This window comes from Oncorhynchus masou, unplaced genomic scaffold, assembly GCF_036934945.1.
Source record: "Oncorhynchus masou masou isolate Uvic2021 unplaced genomic scaffold, UVic_Omas_1.1 unplaced_scaffold_984, whole genome shotgun sequence".
Taxonomy (NCBI): Eukaryota; Metazoa; Chordata; class Actinopteri; order Salmoniformes; family Salmonidae; genus Oncorhynchus; species Oncorhynchus masou.
Genome location: NW_027016357.1, coordinates 205,001 through 224,017, shown reverse-complemented (window position 1 = coordinate 224,017; position 19,017 = coordinate 205,001). Strand labels below are relative to the sequence as shown.

The 19,017-nt window shown below is 46.4% G+C and overlaps 1 protein-coding gene across 1 annotated transcript in view; it reads left to right on the top strand.

Moving 5' to 3' along the window:
• The window catches only part of LOC135538571 (tumor protein p53-inducible protein 11-like), a 40,356-nt gene that overhangs the window by 13,920 nt on the left and 7,419 nt on the right, over positions 1-19,017 (top strand). The window contains exons 2-4 of the mRNA XM_064964462.1: positions 3,070-3,128; positions 7,265-7,313; positions 8,245-8,335. Coding sequence (XP_064820534.1) covers positions 3,070-3,128; positions 7,265-7,313; positions 8,245-8,335 — 199 coding nt within the window. The remainder of the gene's footprint in view (positions 1-3,069; positions 3,129-7,264; positions 7,314-8,244; positions 8,336-19,017) is intronic.

The following is a 19,017-nucleotide window of genomic DNA, read 5'->3' as shown; positions in this document are numbered from 1 at the left end:
GACCTGTGTCAGGGTTGGAGGGGGACCTGTGTCAGGGTTGGAGGGGGACCTGTATCATGGTTGGAGGGGGACCTGTACCAGGGTTGGAGGGGGACCTGTACCAGGGTTGGAGGGGGACCTGTACCAGGTCTATTAGATTGTACCAGGGTTGGAGGGGGACCTGTGTCAGGGTTGGAGGGGGACCTGTGTCAGGGTTGGAGGGGGACCTGTACCAGGGTTGGAGGGGGACCTGTACCAGGGTTGGAGGGGGACCTGTACCAGGTCTATTAGATTGTACCAGGGTTGGAGGGGGACCTGTGTCAGGGTTGGAGGGGGACCTGTACCAGGGTTGGAGGGGGACCTGTGTCAGGGTTGGAGGGGGACCTGTACCAGGGTTGGAGGGGGACCTGTGCCAGGGTTGGAGGGGGACCTGTACCAGGTCTATTAGATTGTATCATGGTTGGAGGGGGACCTGTATCATGGTTGGAGGGGGACCTGTACCAGGGTTGGAGGGGGACCTGTACCAGGGTTGGAGGGGGACCTGTACCAGGTCTATTAGATTGTACCAGGGTTGGAGGGGGACCTGTACCAGGGTTGGAGGGGGACCTGTACCAGGTCTATTAGATTGTACCAGGGTTGGAGGGGGACCTGTACCAGGGTTGGAGGGGGACCTGTACCAGGTCTATTAGATTGTACCAGGGTTGGAGGGGGACCTGTACCAGATCTATTAGATTGTGCCAGGGTTGGAGGGGGACCTGTGCCAGGGTTGGAGGGGGACCTGTACCAGGTCTATTAGATTGTACCAGGTTTGGAGGGGACCTGTACCAGGGTTGGAGGGGACCTGTACCAGGTCTATTAGATTGTATCATGGTTGGAGGTGGACCTGTACCAGGTCTATTAGATTGTATCAGGGTTGGAGGGGACCTGTACCAGGGTTGGAGGGGACCTGTACCAGGTCTATTAGATTGTACCAGGGTTGGAGGGGGACCTGTACCAGGTCTATTAGATTGTACCAGGGTTGGAGGGGGACCTGTACCAGGTCTATTAGATTGTACCAGGGTTGGAGGGGGACCTGTACCAGGTCTATTAGATTGTACCAGGGTTGGAGGGGACCTGTACCAGGGTTGGAGGGGACCTGTACCAGGTCTATTAGATTGTACCAGGGTTGGAGGGGGACCTGTACCAGGTCTATTAGATTGTACCAGGGTTGGAGGGGGACCTGTACCAGGTCTATTAGATTGTACCAGGGTTGGAGGGGGACCTGTACCAGGTCTATTAGATTGTACCAGGGTTGGAGGGGGACCTGTACCAGGTCTATTAGATTGTATCTTGGTTGGAGGGGACCTGTACCAGGTCTATTAGATTGTATCATGGTTGGAGGGGGACCTGTATCAGGGTTGGAGGGGTCCTGTATCAGGTCTATTAGATTGTACCAGGGTTGGAGGGGACCTGTACCAGGTCTATTAGATTGTATCAGGGTTGGAGGGGACCTGTATCAGGTGTATTAGATTGTATCAGGGATGGAGGGAACCCTGGGCTCCCGAGTGGTGCAGCTTTCTAGTGCACTGCACCTCATCTCAGTGCAAGGGGCGTCACTACAGTCCCTGGTTCCAATACTCTGTTACTGTCTCTTTGAATGTCTGTGTTTCTCTGTTACTCTGCCTGTGTTTCTCTGTTACTCTGCCTGTGTTACTCTGCCTGTGTTTCTCTGTTACTCTGCCTGTGTTTCTCTGTTACTCTGCTTGTGTTTCTGTTACTCTGCCTGTGTTACTCTGCCTGTGTTTCTCTGTTACTCTGCCTGTGTTTCTCTGTTACTCTGCCTGTGTTACTCTGTTACTCTGCCTGTGTTTCTGTTACTCTGCCTGTGTTACTCTGCCTGTGTTTCTCTGTTACTCTGCCTGTGTTTCTCTGTTACTCTGCTTGTGTTTCTCTGCCTGTGTTTCTCTGTTACTCTGCCTGTGTTTCTCTGTTACTCTGCTTGTGTTTCTCTGTTACTCTGCCTGTGTTACTCTGCCTGTGTTACTCTGTTACTCTGCCTGTGTTTCTGTTACTCTGCCTGTGTTACTCTGCCTGTGTTTCTCTGTTACTCTGCCTGTGTTACTCTGCCTGTGTTTCTCTGTTACTCTGCCTGTGTTTCTCTGTTACTCTGCCTGTGTTTCTCTGTTACTCTGCTTGTGTTTCTCTGCCTGTGTTTCTCTGTTACTCTGCCTGTGTTTCTCTGTTACTCTGCTTGTGTTTCTCTGTTACTCTGCCTGTGTTTCTCTGTTACTCTCTCTGTTTCTCTGTCTGTGTTTCTCTGTTACTCTGCCTGTGTTTCTCTGTTACTCTGCCTGTGTTTCTCTGTTACTCTGTCTGTTTCTCTGTCTGTGTTTCTCTATTACTCTGCTTGTGTTTCTCTGTTACTCTGTCTGTTTCTCTGTCTGTGTTTCTCTGTTACTCTGTCTGTGTTACTCTGTCTGTGTTTCTCTGTTACTCTCTCTGTTACTCTGTCTGTTACTGTCTCTGTTACTCTCTCTGTTACTCTGTCTGTTACTGTCTCTGTTACTCTCTCTGTTACTCTGTCTCTGTTACTCTCTCTGTTACTCTGTCTCTGTTACTCTGTCTCTGTTACTCTGTCTCTGTTACTCTGTCTCTGTTACACTGTCTCTGTTACTCTGTCTCTGTTACTCTGTCTCTGTTACTCTGTCTCTGTTACTCTGTCTCTGTTACACTGTCTCTGTTACTCTGTCTCTGTTACTCTGCCTGTGTTTCTCTGTTACTCTGCCTGTGTGTCTTTGTTACTCTTTCTGTGTTACTCTGTCTCTGTTACTGTCTCTGTCTCTCCAGCTGAACCCTGACCCTTACTAGCTGGGGTTCCACCCTGTTGACCTGAGCTGAAAGGGATATTGGATAGTGAAGAGATAACAGTAGTATTACTGTTTGTTGCTGTGTTCAAGGCAAGTCCATCAATCAGTGTATATTTGTATAGCACTTTCAACTGATACGGTTGCCACCAAGTGCTTGACGTTGGGCTTATGTGTCCCTTTGCTTGTAGAATGGTTAAATGGTTTATTAAATCGAGATGTATTGTGTTTTCTATTCATCTTACAGATCAGTCAGATGCTCGGAAATCAGATGAGGTTTGGTGTACGAGAGCCAATAGGCCTCAGGTAAGACCAGAGATTATATATATCAAACATCTCAGAGTAAGATTCCTGATCTACTGTAGTGATTAGTCCTCAGGTCAGAACAGAGATTGTATATAACAAACATCTCAGAGTAAGATTCCTGATCTACTGTAGTGATTAGTCCTCAGGTCAGACCAGAGATTGTATATAACAAACATCTCAGAGTAAGATTCCTGATCTACTGTAGTGATTAGTCCTCAGGTAAGACCAGAGATTGTATATAACAAACATCTCAGAGTAAGATTCCTGATCTAGGATCAGCCCCCCCTGAAGTGTACTGATCATAGTGTTATAGTCTAAGGTAATGAAGTGTGTTTTATCACAGTGTTCTAGTCTAAGGTAATATAGTGGTATAGTCTAAGGCAGGGTGGGCAAACCTTTTGGCTCAAGGGCCACATTGACTTTTTGAAACCAATTGAAGGGCCACATACTATATACAGTGGGGCAAGAAAGTATTTAGTCAGCCACTAATTGTGCAAGTTCTCCCACTTAAAAAGATACAGGTTTTCCTACTTACAAAGCATGTAGAGGCCTGTAATTTTCATCATAGGTACACTTCAACTATGACAGACAAAATTAGGGGGAAAAAAATCCAGAAAATCCCAATGTAGGATTTTCAATGAATTTATTTGCAAATTATGGTGTAAAATAAGCATCTCAAGGTCACGGAGTGGCCGAGCCTCCAGACCTGAATCCAATACAACATCTTTGGAGGGAGCTGAAATATATAGTATTGCTCAGCGACAGCCCCGAAACCTGAATGATCTGGAGAAGGTCTGTATGGAGAAGTGGGCCAAAATCCCTGCTGCAGTGTGTGCAAACCTGGTCAAGAACTACAGGAAAAGTATGATCTCTGTAATTACAAACAAAGGTTTCTGTACCAAATACTTATGTCATGCAGTAAAATGCAAATTAATTACTTAAAAATCATACAATGTGATTTTCTGGATTTTCGTTTTAGATTCCGTCTCTCACAGTTGAAATGTACCTATGATAGAAATTACAGACCTCTACATGCTTTGTAAGTAGGAAAACCTGCAAAATCGGCAGTGTATCAAATACTTGTTCTCCCCACTGTAATACAGTGAAGAAATATCAATATTTCTTCTTTTACTTTGTCTTATTATAATCTCTTTAGTAGCCCCATGTTTTTACCGGTTAGATCTGGTGATCCATCTGTTGTGACGTTTGTCAGTTTTCTCCACGGTAGATTAATCCCCCCCCCCCATGCAGACAAGACACCCAGTCAAAAAAGTCAGAGCCCCCAGGTTGTTCCCATCATTGATTCCATCACAAGAAGTTCCTCTTGTTATCTCAAAGTTCTCCTTTAATTCCTCTGAGAATCGTGTTAAGTGGAGCGGTGTCTCTGACGTCACTACTCTCATTCAGATCTCCTCAAGGCCATCCGCTTTCTTTCTTCAACTCGGAGATGAGCTCCTCCCCCATCACTGCCACGCCCCTTTTCTCTTTCTTCAACTCGGAGATGAGCTCCTCCCCCATCACTGCCACGCCCGCCTTTTCTCTTTCTTCAACTCTGAGATGAGCTCCTCCCCCATCACTGCCACGCCCGCCTTTTCTCTTTCTTCAACTCTGAGATGAGCTCCTCCACGATTCAACTCGGAGATGAGCTCCTCCCCCATCACTGCCACGCGCGCCTGGTGATAGTTCTGAGTGATAAGCCCATTTTCTCAAATTGGCTTTTTTCTCTCAGGACAAAATTATACCAGCAGTCACCACCACAAACTCCCCTTCAGTAAAAGGTTTGCTATACTGTATTTGTATGTGCCGCTACGTAGGTTGCCTTAGTTACGGAGGCTGGAGTAGAGTACCGTTTAAGTAAACGGATTTTGTTGGGCTTTTTAAGTTTGTGGCTAGTTTTGAAGCCTTCTTGGCCTTGTCCTGAGAGGACAGATAGCTAGCGTAGTTAGCATGCTTGCTTGAAAAATGGCGATTTGAGATTATATTCTTTTAAAAACGGCAACACTTTCTTGGCATATCAGCCTTATGTCCAATATTAGTTAAAACAAAAAATATTTAAAAAAATATTGCTGTCCATTTTTCTTAAAATATACAAACATTCAGAGTCCAATTTTGGCAGCACTTATTTTTCACATCGAAATTGGTCAAGCACTGAAGTGGCCACGATGACTGAGCGCATTCTGAATCTGACTGTAGGCTGAAATACAGTGCACGTTACCAGGCTACAGCGCCATCTATTGGAGGATGTTGGTATATCAGGGAATGAGTCATTTTAGGCCAAAAATCTTAACTCAAATATAATCATATTTAATACATTTTTAAAAAATGTCTCGCCGGCCGTACTCTCCACCCCCCCTGTACTAAGGTAATGGAAAGTGTACACATCAAAGCGTGAGTGAACATGAAAAGAAAACGAATGTCCACTGACTCCAGTCCCAATGCCACCCTATTTCATATATAGTGCACTACTTTAGACCTGGACCCAAAGGGACCATGTTGGGTATAGGTTTCCATTTGGGATGCTGCCAGTGTTTACTGCTCTCAGCAGCCAGACATAAAAAGGTGTTGTGATCTTTACAGAAGATTCATTATACAGACAGGTAGCAGACATTAGATTTACTCTCTCATTTAGTTCCTTCTCACCTTCTGTGTCCCAAATGGCACCCTATTCCCTATATAGTGCACTATTTTTTTCTTTTCTTATTTTTTTACAAGAACCGTGTTCAAAAGTAGTGTACTTAATAAGGGGATATGTGTGCCATTTGGTAGGCTTACATTCTCTACTACCAGTAGGCCCTTTCATATGGTTGTTGTGGTGTGAAGAGAATAGGATCTTTATAAAACCATCAACAGAATATAGGATCCTCATACAACCATCAACAGAATATAGGATCCTTATAGAACCATCAACAGAATATAGGATCCTTATAGAACCATCAACAGAATATAGGATCCTCATACAACCATCAACAGAATATAGGATCCTCATACAACCATCAACAGAATATAGAATCCTTATAGAACCATCAACAGAATATAGGATCCTCATACAACCATCAACAGAATATAGAATCCTTATAGAACCATCAGACAGAATATAGAATCCTTATAGAACCATCAACAGAATATAGAATCCTTATAGAACCATCAACAGAATATCGGATCCTCATACAACCATCAACAGAATATAGGATCCTTATACAACCATCAACAGAATATAGAATCCGTATAGAATCATCAGCAGAAAGAATATAGAATCATCAGCAGAAAGAATATAGGATCTTTATAGAACCATCAACAGAATATAGGATCCTTATAGAATCACCAGCAGAAAGAATATAGGATCCTTATAGAACCATCAACAGAATATAGGATCTTTATAGAACCATCAGACAGAATATAGGATCCTTATAGAACCATCAACAGAATATAGGATCCTTATAGAACCATCAACAGAATATAGGATCCTTATAGAATCATCAGCAGAAAGAATATATAATCATCAGCAGAAAGAATATAGGATCCTTATAGAACCATCAACAGAATATAGGATCTTTATAGAACCATCAGACAGAATATAGGATCCTTATAGAACCATCAACAGAATATAGGATCCTTATAGAACCATCAACAGAATATAGGATCCTTATAGAATCATCAACAGAATATAGGATCCTTATAGAACCATCAGCAGAAAGAATATAGGATCTTTATAGAACCATCAACAGAATATAGGATCCTTATAGAACCATCAACAGAATATAGGATCCTTATAGAACCATCAACAGAATATAGGATCCTTATAGAATCATCAGCAGAAAGAATATAGGATCTTTATAGAACCATCAACAGAATATAGGATCCTTATAGAACCATCAACAGAATATAGGATCCTTATAGAACCATCAACAGAATATAGGATCCTTATAGAACCATCAACAGAATATAGGATCCTTATAGAACCATCAACAGAATATAGGATCCTTATAGAACCATCAACATAATATAGGATCTTTATTAGAACCAGACTCTGAGCTCTGTCTAGTGTGTTTCTGATTATCAATATCTGTGTTTATTCCTCTCCTGTGGTTCTGATCAATACAATGTATTTATGTCTTTCTTCTGTGTTTTCTTTCTAGGATATGGATTCTCATGTCTGCTGTTCTGTTCACAACCACAGCCTTAATAGTAAGTAGTGTACACGAGTCAACTGGACTAAACCATAGCCTTAGTAGTGTACACTAGTCAACTGGACTAAACCATAGCCTTAATAGTGAGTAGTGTACACTAGTCAACCTCTGCTGTACTGTATAGGTCCTGGGGAATGGACAGGGTGTGCAGGCTTGTTCTCCAGCCCCACACTAACAACAACACATCAGATTTAACGTATCAAGGGCTTGTTGATAAGTTGAATCAGGTGTGTTGTTACCTGGTTGGGGAAAAGCCTGTAACCCCGGTGTACCTCGACCCAGAGACACTTGACAACCCATCCAGTAGTGTCTTCTGTCCTGGGTCTATCAAGAGCCTTATTATACCGTGTTAGTATTATTTTACAGCATGTGTAACACTGAGCTCTTCTCCTCTCTCTCTCTCTCTCTCTCTCTCTCTCTCTCTCTCTCTCTCTCTCTCTCTCTCCCACCTCTCTCTCCCTCTCTCCCTCTCTCCCACCTCTCTCTCCCTCTCTCTCTCCTCCCTCTCTCTCTCCTCCCTCTCTCTCTCCTCCCTCTCTCTCTCCTCCCTCGCTCTCTCCCGCTCTCCTGCGCTCTCTCTTCCTCTCCCCCTCTCTCCCCCTCTCTCCCACCTCTCTCTCTCTCCCGCTCTCCCCCTCTCTCCCACCTCTCTCTCTCTCCTGCTCTCCTGCGCTCTCTCTACCCCTCTCTCTCCCTCTCTCTCCCACCTCTCTCTCTCTCCCGCTCTCCCACCTCTCTCTCTCTCCCGCTCTCCTGCGCTCTCTCTCTTCCTCTCTCTCCCACCCCTCTCTCCCCCTCGCTCCTCTCTCTCTCTCCCTCTCTCAAATCAAATCTCTCTCTCCCACTCTTGCGCTCTCGCTCTCTCTCTCTCCCTCTCTCTCTCCCCTCTCTCTCTTCCTCTCTCTCTTCCTCCCTGTCTGTCTCTACAGGCACTAGTGTTCCCCAGCCAGCTCTATGAGTTTGTGTTTGAGCTCAAGACCACCAGGATCTCCATCAGACTCTATGGAGGAGCACTACTCAGTAAGGGCTGTCTACTGTGACAGTATCAGACTCTAGGGAGGAGGAGCACTACTCAGTAAGGGCTGTCTACTGTGACAGTATCAGACTCTAGGGAGGAGGAGCACTACTCAGTAAGGGCTGTCTACTGTGACAGTATCAGACTCTAGGGAGGAGGAGCACTACTCAGTAAGGGCTGTCTACTGTGACAGTATCAGACTCTAGGGAGGAGGAGCACTACTCAGTAAGGGCTGTCTACTGTGACAGTATCAGACTCTAGGGAGGAGGAGCACTACTCAGTAAGGGCTGTCTACTGTGACAGTATCAGACTCAAGGGAGGAGGAGCACTACTCAGTAAGGGCTGTCTACTGTGACAGTATCAGACTCTATGGAGGAGGAGCACTACTCAGTAAGGGCGGTCTACTGTGACAGTATCAGACTCTATGGAGGAGGAGCACTACTCAGTAAGGGCTGTCTACTGTGACAGTATCATACTCTAGGGAGGAGCACTACTCAGTAAGGGCTGTCTACTGTGACAGTATCAGACTCTAGGGAGGTGGAGCACTACTCAGTAAGGGCTGTCTACTGTGACAGTATCAGACTCTAGGGAAGAGCACTACTCAGTAAGGGCTGTCTACTGTGACAGTATCAGACTCTAGGGAGGAGGAGCACTACTCAGTAGTAGGCTGTCTACTGTGACGGTATCAGACTCTAGGGAAGAGCACTACTCAGTAAGGGCTGTCTACTGTGACAGTATCAGACTCTAGGGAGGAGGAGCACTACTCAGTAAGGGCTGTCTACTGTGACAGTATCAGACTCTAGGGAGGAGGAGCACTACTCAGTAAGGGCTGTCTACTGTGACAGTATCAGACTCTAGGGAGGAGGAGCACTACTCAGTAAGGGCTGTCTACTGTGACAGTATCAGACTCTAGGGAGGAGGAGCACTACTCAGTAAGGGCTGTCTACTGTGACCGTATCAGACTCTAGGGAGGAGGAGCACTACTCAGTAAGGGCTGTCTACTGTGACAGTATCAGACTCTAGGGAGGAGGAGCACTACTCAGTAATGGCTGTCTACTGTGACAGTATCAGACTCTAGGGAGGAGGAGCACTACTCAGTAAGGGCTGTCTACTGTGACAGTATCAGACTCTATGGAGGAGGAGCACTACTCAGTAAGGGCTGTCTACTGTGACAGTATCAGACTCTAGGGAGGAGGAGCACTACTCAGTAAGGGCTGTCTACTGTGACAGTATCAGACTCTATGGAGGAGGAGCACTACTCAGTAAGGGCTGTCTACTGTGACAGTATCAGACTCTAGGGAGGAGGAGCACTACTCAGTAAGGGCTGTCTACTGTGACAGTATCAGACTCTAGGGAGGAGGAGCACTACTCAGTAAGGGCTGTCTACTGTGACAGTATCAGACTCTAGGGAGGAGCACTACTCAGTAAGGGCTGTCTACTGTGACAGTATCAGACTCTAGGGAGGAACACTACTCAGTAAGGGCTGTCTACTGTGACAGTATCAGACTCTATGGAGGAGGAGCACTACTCAGTAAGGGCTGTCTACTGTGACAGTATCAGACTCTAGGGAGGAACACTACTCAGTAAGGGCTGTCTACTGTGACAGTATCAGACTCTATGGAGGAGGAGCACTACTCAGTAAGGGCTGTCTACTGTGACAGTATCAGACTCTATGGAGGAGGAGCACTACTCAGTAAGGGCTGTCTACTGTGACAGTATCAGACTCTAGGGAGGAGGAGCACTACTCAGTAAGGGCTGTCTACTGTGACAGTATCAGACTCTAGGGAGGAGGAGCACTACTCAGTAAGGGCTGTCTACTGTGACAGTATCAGACTCTAGGGAGGAGGAGCACTACTCAGTAAGGGCTGTCTACTGTGACAGTATCAGACTCTAGGGAGGAGGAGCACTACTCAGTAAGGGCTGTCTACTGTGACAGTATCAGACTCTAGGGAGGAGGAGCACTACTCAGTAAGGGCTGTCTACTGTGACAGTATCAGACTCAAGGGAGGAGGAGCACTACTCAGTAAGGGCTGTCTACTGTGACAGTATCAGACTCTATGGAGGAGGAGCACTACTCAGTAAGGGCGGTCTACTGTGACAGTATCAGACTCTATGGAGGAGGAGCACTACTCAGTAAGGGCTGTCTACTGTGACAGTATCATACTCTAGGGAGGAGCACTACTCAGTAAGGGCTGTCTACTGTGACAGTATCAGACTCTAGGGAGGTGGAGCACTACTCAGTAAGGGCTGTCTACTGTGACAGTATCAGACTCTAGGGAAGAGCACTACTCAGTAAGGGCTGTCTACTGTGACAGTATCAGACTCTAGGGAGGAGGAGCACTACTCAGTAAGGGCTGTCTACTGTGACGGTATCAGACTCTAGGGAAGAGCACTACTCAGTAAGGGCTGTCTACTGTGACAGTATCAGACTCTAGGGAGGAGGAGCACTACTCAGTAAGGGCTGTCTACTGTGACAGTATCAGACTCTAGGGAGGAGGAGCACTACTCAGTAAGGGCTGTCTACTGTGACAGTATCAGACTCTAGGGAGGAGGAGCACTACTCAGTAAGGGCTGTCTACTGTGACAGTATCAGACTCTAGGGAGGAGGAGCACTACTCAGTAAGGGCTGTCTACTGTGACCGTATCAGACTCTAGGGAGGAGGAGCACTACTCAGTAAGGGCTGTCTACTGTGACAGTATCAGACTCTAGGGAGGAGGAGCACTACTCAGTAATGGCTGTCTACTGTGACAGTATCAGACTCTAGGGAGGAGGAGCACTACTCAGTAAGGGCTGTCTACTGTGACAGTATCAGACTCTATGGAGGAGGAGCACTACTCAGTAAGGGCTGTCTACTGTGACAGTATCAGACTCTAGGGAGGAGGAGCACTACTCAGTAAGGGCTGTCTACTGTGACAGTATCAGACTCTATGGAGGAGGAGCACTACTCAGTAAGGGCTGTCTACTGTGACAGTATCAGACTCTAGGGAGGAGGAGCACTACTCAGTAAGGGCTGTCTACTGTGACAGTATCAGACTCTAGGGAGGAGGAGCACTACTCAGTAAGGGCTGTCTACTGTGACAGTATCAGACTCTAGGGAGGAGCACTACTCAGTAAGGGCTGTCTACTGTGACAGTATCAGACTCTAGGGAGGAGGAACACTACTCAGTAAGGGCTGTCTACTGTGACAGTATCAGACTCTATGGAGGAGGAGCACTACTCAGTAAGGGCTGTCTACTGTGACAGTATCAGACTCTAGGGAGGAACACTACTCAGTAAGGGCTGTCTACTGTGACAGTATCAGACTCTATGGAGGAGGAGCACTACTCAGTAAGGGCTGTCTACTGTGACAGTATCAGACTCTATGGAGGAGGAGCACTACTCAGTAAGGGCTGTCTACTGTGACAGTATCAGACTCTAGGGAGGAGGAGCACTACTCAGTAAGGGCTGTCTACTGTGACAGTATCAGACTCTATGGAGGAGGAGCACTACTCAGTAAGGGCTGTCTACTGTGACAGTATCAGACTCTAGGGAGGAGGAGCACTACTCAGTAAGGGCTGTCTACTGTGACAGTATCAGACTCTAGGGAGGAGCACTACTCAGTAAGGGCTGTCTACTGTGACAGTATCAGACTCTATGGAGGAGGAGCACTACTCAGTAAGGGCTGTCTACTGTGACAGTATCAGACTAGGGAGGAGGAGCACTACTCAGTAAGGGCTGTCTACTGTGACAGTATCAGACTCTATGGAGGAGCACTACTCAGTAAGGGCTGTCTACTGTAACAGTATCAGACTCTAGGGAGGAGGAGCACTACTCAGTAAGGGCTGTCTACTGTGACAGTATCAGACTCTAGGGAGGAGGAGCACTACTCAGTAAGGGCTGTCTACTGTGACAGTATCAGACTCTAGGGAGGAGGAGCACTACTCAGTAAGGGCTGTCTACTGTGACAGTATCAGACTCTATGGAGGAGCACTACTCAGTAAGGGCTGTCTACTGTGACAGTATCAGACTCTAGGGAGGAGCACTACTCAGTAAGGGCTGTCTACTGTGACAGTATCAGACTCTAGGGAGGAGGAGCACTACTCAGTAAGGGCTGTCTACTGTGACAGTATCAGACTCTATGGAGGAGCACTACTCAGTAAGGGCTGTCTACTGTGACAGTATCAGACTATGGAGGAGCACTACTCAGTAAGGGCTGTCTACTGTGACAGTATCAGACTATGGAGGAGCACTACTCAGTAAGGGCTGTCTACTGTGACAGTATCAGACTCTAGGGAGGAGGAGCACTACTCAGTAAGGGCTGTCTACTGTGACAGTATCAGACTATGGAGGAGCACTACTCAGTAAGGGCTGTCTACTGTGACAGTATCAGACTCTAGGGAGGAGGAGCACTACTCAGTAAGGGCTGTCTACTGTGACAGTATCAGACTCTAGGGAGGAGAAGCACTACTCAGTAAGGGCTGTCTACTGTCACAGTATCATACTCTAGGGAGGAGGAGCACTACTCAGTAAGGGCTGTCTACTGTGACAGTATCAGACTCTAGGGAGGAGCACTACTCAGTAAGGGCTGTCTACTGTGACAGTATCAGACTCTAGGGAGGAGGAGCACTACTCAGTAAGGGCTGTCTACTGTGACAGTATCAGACTCTAGGGAGGAGGAGCACTACTCAGTAAGGGCTGTCTACTGTGACAGTATCAGACTCTAGGGAGGAGGAGCACTACTCAGTAAGGGCTGTCTACTGTGACAGTATCAGACTCTATGGAGGAGCACTACTCAGTAAGGGCTGTCTACTGTGACAGTATCAGACTCTAGGGAGGAGGAGCACTACTCAGTAAGGGCTGTCTACTGTAACAGTATCAGACTCTATGGAGGAGCACTACTCAGTAAGGGCTGTCTACTGTGACAGTATCAGACTCTAGGGAGGAGGAGCACTACTCAGTAAGGGCTGTCTACTGTGACAGTATCAGACTCTAGGGAGGAGGAGCACTACTCAGTAAGGGCTGTCTACTGTGACAGTATCAGACTCTATGGAGGAGGAGCACTACTCAGTAAGGGCTGTCTACTGTGACAGTATCAGACTCTAGGGAGGAGGAGCACTACTCAGTAAGGGCTGTCTACTGTAACAGTATCAGACTCTATGGAGGAGCACTACTCAGTAAGGGCTGTCTACTGTGACAGTATCAGACTCTAGGGAGGAGGAGCACTACTCAGTAAGGGCTGTCTACTGTGACAGTATCAGACTCTATGGAGGAGCACTACTCAGTCAGGGCTGTCTACTGTGACAGTATCAGACTCTAGGGAGGAGGAGCACTACTCAGTAAGGGCGGTCTACTGTGACAGTATCAGACTCTAGGGAGGAGGAGCACTACTCAGTAAGGGCTGTCTACTGTAACAGTATCAGACTCTAGGGAGGAGGAGCACTACTCAGTAAGGGCTGTCTACTGTGACAGTATCAGACTCTAGGGAGGAGGAGCACTACTCAGTAAGGGCGGTCTACTGTGACAGTATCAGACTCTATGGAGGAGCACTACTCAGTAAGGGCTGTCTACTGTGACAGTATCAGACTCTAGGGAGGAGCACTACTCAGTCAGGGCTGTCTACTGTGACAGTATCAGACTCAAGGGAGGAGGAGCACTACTCAGTAAGGGCTGTCTACTGTGACAGTATCAGACTCTAGGGAGGAGCACTACTCAGTAAGGGCTGTCTACTGTGACAGTATCAGACTCTAGGGAGGAGGAGCACTACTCAGTAAGGGCTGTCTACGGTCACAGTATCAGACTCTAGGGAGGAGGAGCACTACTCAGTAAGGGCGGTCTACTGTGACAGTATCAGACTCTAGGGAGGAGGATCACTACTCAGTAAGGGCTGTCTACTGTGACAGTATCAGACTCTAGGGAGGAGGAGCACTACTCAGTAAGGGCTGTCTACTGTGACAGTATCAGACTCTAGGGAGGAGGAGCACTACTCAGTAAGGGCTGTCTACTGTGACAGTATCAGACTCTAGGGAGGAGGAGCACTACTCAGTAAGGGCTGTCTACTGTGACAGTATCAGACTCTAGGGAGGAGGAGCACTACTCAGTAAGGGCTGTCTACTGTGACAGTATCAGACTCTAGGGAGGAGGAGCACTACTCAGTAAGGGCTGTCTACTGTGACAGTATCAGACTCTAGGGAGGAGCACTACTCAGTAAGGGCTGTCTACTGTGACAGTATCAGACTCTAGGGAGGAGGAGCACTACTCAGTAAGGGCTGTCTACTGTGACAGTATCAGACTCTATGGAGGAGCACTACTCAGTAAGGGCTGTCTACTGTGACAGTATCAGACTCTAGGGAGGAGGAGCACTACTCAGTAAGGGCTGTCTACTGTGACAGTATCAGACTCTAGGGAGGAGGAGCACTACTCAGTAAGGGCTGTCTACTGTGACAGTATCAGACTCTAGGGAGGAGGAGCACTACTCAGTAAGGGCTGTCTACTGTGACAGTATCAGACTCTATGGAGGAGCACTACTCAGTAAGGGCTGTCTACTGTGACAGTATCAGACTCTAGGGAGGAGGAGCACTACTCAGTAAGGGCTGTCTACTGTGACAGTATCAGACTCTAGGGAGGAGCACTACTCAGTAAGGGCTGTCTACTGTGACAGTATCAGACTCTATGGAGGAGGAGCACTACTCAGTAAGGGCTGTCTACTGTGACAGTATCAGACTCTAGGGAGGAGGAGCACTACTCAGTAAGGGCTGTCTACTGTGACAGTATCAGACTCTAGGGAGGAGGAGCACTACTCAGTAAGGGCTGTCTACTGTCACAGTATCATACTCTAGGGAGGAGGAGCACTACTCAGTAAGAGCTGTCTACTGTCACAGTATCATACTCTAGGGAGGAGGAGCACTACTCAGTAAGGGCTGTCTACTGTCACAGTATCATACTCTAGGGAGGAGGAGCACTACTCAGTAAGAGCTGTCTACTGTCACTTCTCTACCAAGGAAACCGCTCAGCCTCACCAGCTATTAATGATTGAACATCTGTACTTCTTAATATTTAATGGCCCTGTGTTCCAGACTAACTCCTCGAGGGTAGAGGACACGTGTTGTTGATGAACAGTGTTAAAGTGAGGACATGAAGCAATGCATTCTGGATCTTGTAGTTCGTGTTGAGTGACTTGTTGGCCCAGAAAGAGGCACCAGGTATGATAAGAGTAAGTCGCTCTGGATAAGAGCATCTGCTAAATGACTTAAATGTAAATGTAAATAAGAGGACAACATTCAGATGTCTAGAGGGGGTTTTCCTGCCGGAAAGGAAACACATCTATTGAACTGGGTTGAAAAGACCGGCTGCTATATAACCTAATTTAATTATACATCAAACATGTTCATCTCCAGATCACAATGAGAATACATTATGTCATGGAATCTCACTTTGTATCTCCTTTTAGATGAAACAGGTAAGACCAGAACCAGTTTAGGGTTTACCTAGCTAAATAACAGGTAGGACCAGAACCAGTTTAGGGTTTACCTAGCTAAATAACAGGTAAGACCAGAACCAGTTTAGGGTTTACCTAGCTAAATAACAGGTAGGACCAGAACCAGCTGAGGGCTTACCTAGCTAAATAACAGGTAGGACCAGAACCAGCTGAGGGTTTACCTAGCTAAATAACAGGTAGGACCAGAACCAGTTTAGGGTTTACCTAGCTAAATAACAGGTAGAACCAGTTTAGGGCTTACCTAGCTAAATAACAGGTAGGACCAGAACCAGTTTAGGGCTTACCTAGCTAAATAACAGGTAGGACCAGCTGAGGGCTTACCTAGTGAAATAACAGGTAGGACCAGAACCAGTTTAGGGTTTACCTAGCTAAATAACAGGTAGAACCAGAACCAGTTTAGGGTTTACCTAGCTAAATAACAGGTAGGACCAGAACCAGCTGAGGGCTTACCTAGCTAAATAACAGGTAGGACCAGCTGAGGGCTTACCTAGCGAAATAACAGGTAGGACCAGCTGAGGGCTTACCTAGCGAAATAACAGGTAGGACCAGGACCAGTATAGGGTTTACCTAGCTAAATAACAGGTAAGGGTTTACCAAGCTAAATAACAGGTAGGACCAGAACCAGTTTAGGGTTTACCTAGCTAAATAACAGGTAGGGCCAGAAACACCTGAGGGCTTACCTAGCTAAATAACAGGTAAGACCAGAACCAGTTTAGGGTTTACCTAGCTAAATAACAGGTAGGACCAGAACCAGTATAGGGTTTACCTAGCTAAATAACAGGTAAGACCAGAACCAGTTTAGGGTTTACCTAGCTAAATAACAGGTAGGACCAGAACCAGCTGAGGGCTTACCTAGCTAAATAACAGGTAGGACCAGAACCAGCTGAGGGTTTACCTAGCTAAATAACAGGTAGGACCAGAACCAGTTTAGGGTTTACCTAGCTAAATAACAGGTAGAACCAGTTTAGGGCTTACCTAGCTAAATAACAGGTAGGACCAGAACCAGTTTAGGGCTTACCTAGCTAAATAACAGGTAGGACCAGCTGAGGGCTTACCTAGTGAAATAACAGGTAGGACCAGAACCAGTTTAGGGTTTACCTAGCTAAATAACAGGTAGAACCAGAACCAGTTTAGGGTTTACCTAGCTAAATAACAGGTAGGACCAGAACCAGCTGAGGGCTTACCTAGCTAAATAACAGGTAGGACCAGCTGAGGGCTTACCTAGCGAAATAACAGGTAGGACCAGCTGAGGGCTTACCTAGCGAAATAACAGGTAGGACCAGGACCAGTATAGGGTTTACCTAGCTAAATAACAGGTAAGGGTTTACCTAGCTAAATAACAGGTAGGACCAGAACCAGTTTAGGGTTTACCTAGCTAAATAACAGGTAGGGCCAGAACCAGCTGAGGGCTTACCTAGCTAAATAACAGGTAAGACCAGAACCAGTTTAGGGTTTACCTAGCTAAATAACAGGTAGGACCAGAACCAGTATAGGGTTTACCTAGCTAAATAACAGGTAAGACCAGAACCAGTTTAGGGTTTACCTAGCTAAATAACAGGTAGGACCAGAACCAGCTGAGGGCTTACCTAGCTAAATAACAGGTAGGACCAGAACCAGCTGAGGGTTTACCTAGCTAAATAACAGGTAGGACCAGAACCAGTTTAGGGTTTACCTAGCTAAATAACAGGTAGAACCAGTTTAGGGCTTACCTAGCTAATTAACAGGTAGGACCAGAACCAGTTTAGGGCTTACCTAGCTAAATAACAGGTAGGACCAGCTGAGGGCTTACCTAGCGAAATAACAGGTAGGACCAGAACCAGTTTAGGGTTTACCTAGCTAAATAACAGGTAGGACCAGAACCAGCTGAGGGCTTACCTAGCTAAATAACAGGTAGGACCAGCTGAGGGCTTACCTAGCGAAATAACAGGTAGGACCAGCTGAGGGCTTACCTAGCGAAATAACAGGTAGGACCAGGACCAGTATAGGGTTTACCTAGCTAAATAACAGGTAGGACCAGCTAAGGGTTTACCTAGCTAAATAACAGGTAGGACCAGAACCAGTTTAGGGCTTACCTAGCTAAATAACAGGTAGGACCAGAACCAGTATAGGGTTTACCTAGCTAAATAACAGGTAGGACCAGAACCAGCTGAGGGCTTACCTAGCTAAATAACAGGTAAGACCAGAACCAGCTGAGGGCTTACCTAGCTAAATAACAGGTAGGACCAGAACCAGTATAGGGTTTACCTAGCTAAATAACAGGTAGGACCAGCTGAGGGCTTACCTAGCTAAATAACAGGTAGGACCAGAACCAGCTGAGGGTTTACCTAGCTAAATAACAGGTAGGACCAGAACCAGTTTAGGGCTTACCTAGCTAAATAACAGGTAGGACCAGAACCAGTTTAGGGCTTACCTAGCTAAATAACAGGTAGGACCAGAACCAGTTTAGGGCTTACCTAGCTAAATAACAGGTAGGACCAGAACCAGTTTAGGGCTTACCTAGCTAAATAACAGGTAGGACCAGCTAAGGGTTTACCTAGCTAAATAACAGGTAGGACCAGCTAAGGGTTTACCTAGCTAAATAACAGGTAGGGCCAGCTGAGGGCTTACCTAGCTAAATAACAGGTAGGACCAGAACCAGTATAGGGTTTACCTAGCTAAATAACAGGTAGGACCAGCTAAGGGTTTACCTAGCTAAATAACAGGTAGGACCAGAACCAGTTTAGGGCTTACCTAGCTAAATAACAGGTAGGACCAGCTAAGGGTTTACCTAGCTAAATAACAGGTAGGACCAGAACCAGTATAGGGTTTACCTAGCTAAATAACAGGTAGGACCAGAACCAGTTTAGGGTTTACCTAGCTAAATAACAGGTAGGACCAGCTGAGGGTTTACCTAGCTAAATAACAGGTAGGACCATAACCAGTTTAGGGTTTACCTAGCTAAATAACAGGTAGGACCAGAACCAGTTTAGGGCTTACCTAGCTAAATAACGGGTAGGGCCAGAACCAGCTGAGGGCTTACCTAGCTAAATAACAGGTAGGGCCAGAACCAGCTGAGTGCTTACCTAGCTAAATAACAGGTAGGACCAGAACCAGTTTAGGGCTTACCTAGCTAAATAACAGGTAGGACCAGCTAAGGGTTTACCTAGCTAAATAACAGGTAGGACCAGCTAAGGGTTTACCTAGCTGAATAACAGGTAGGACCAGAACCAGTA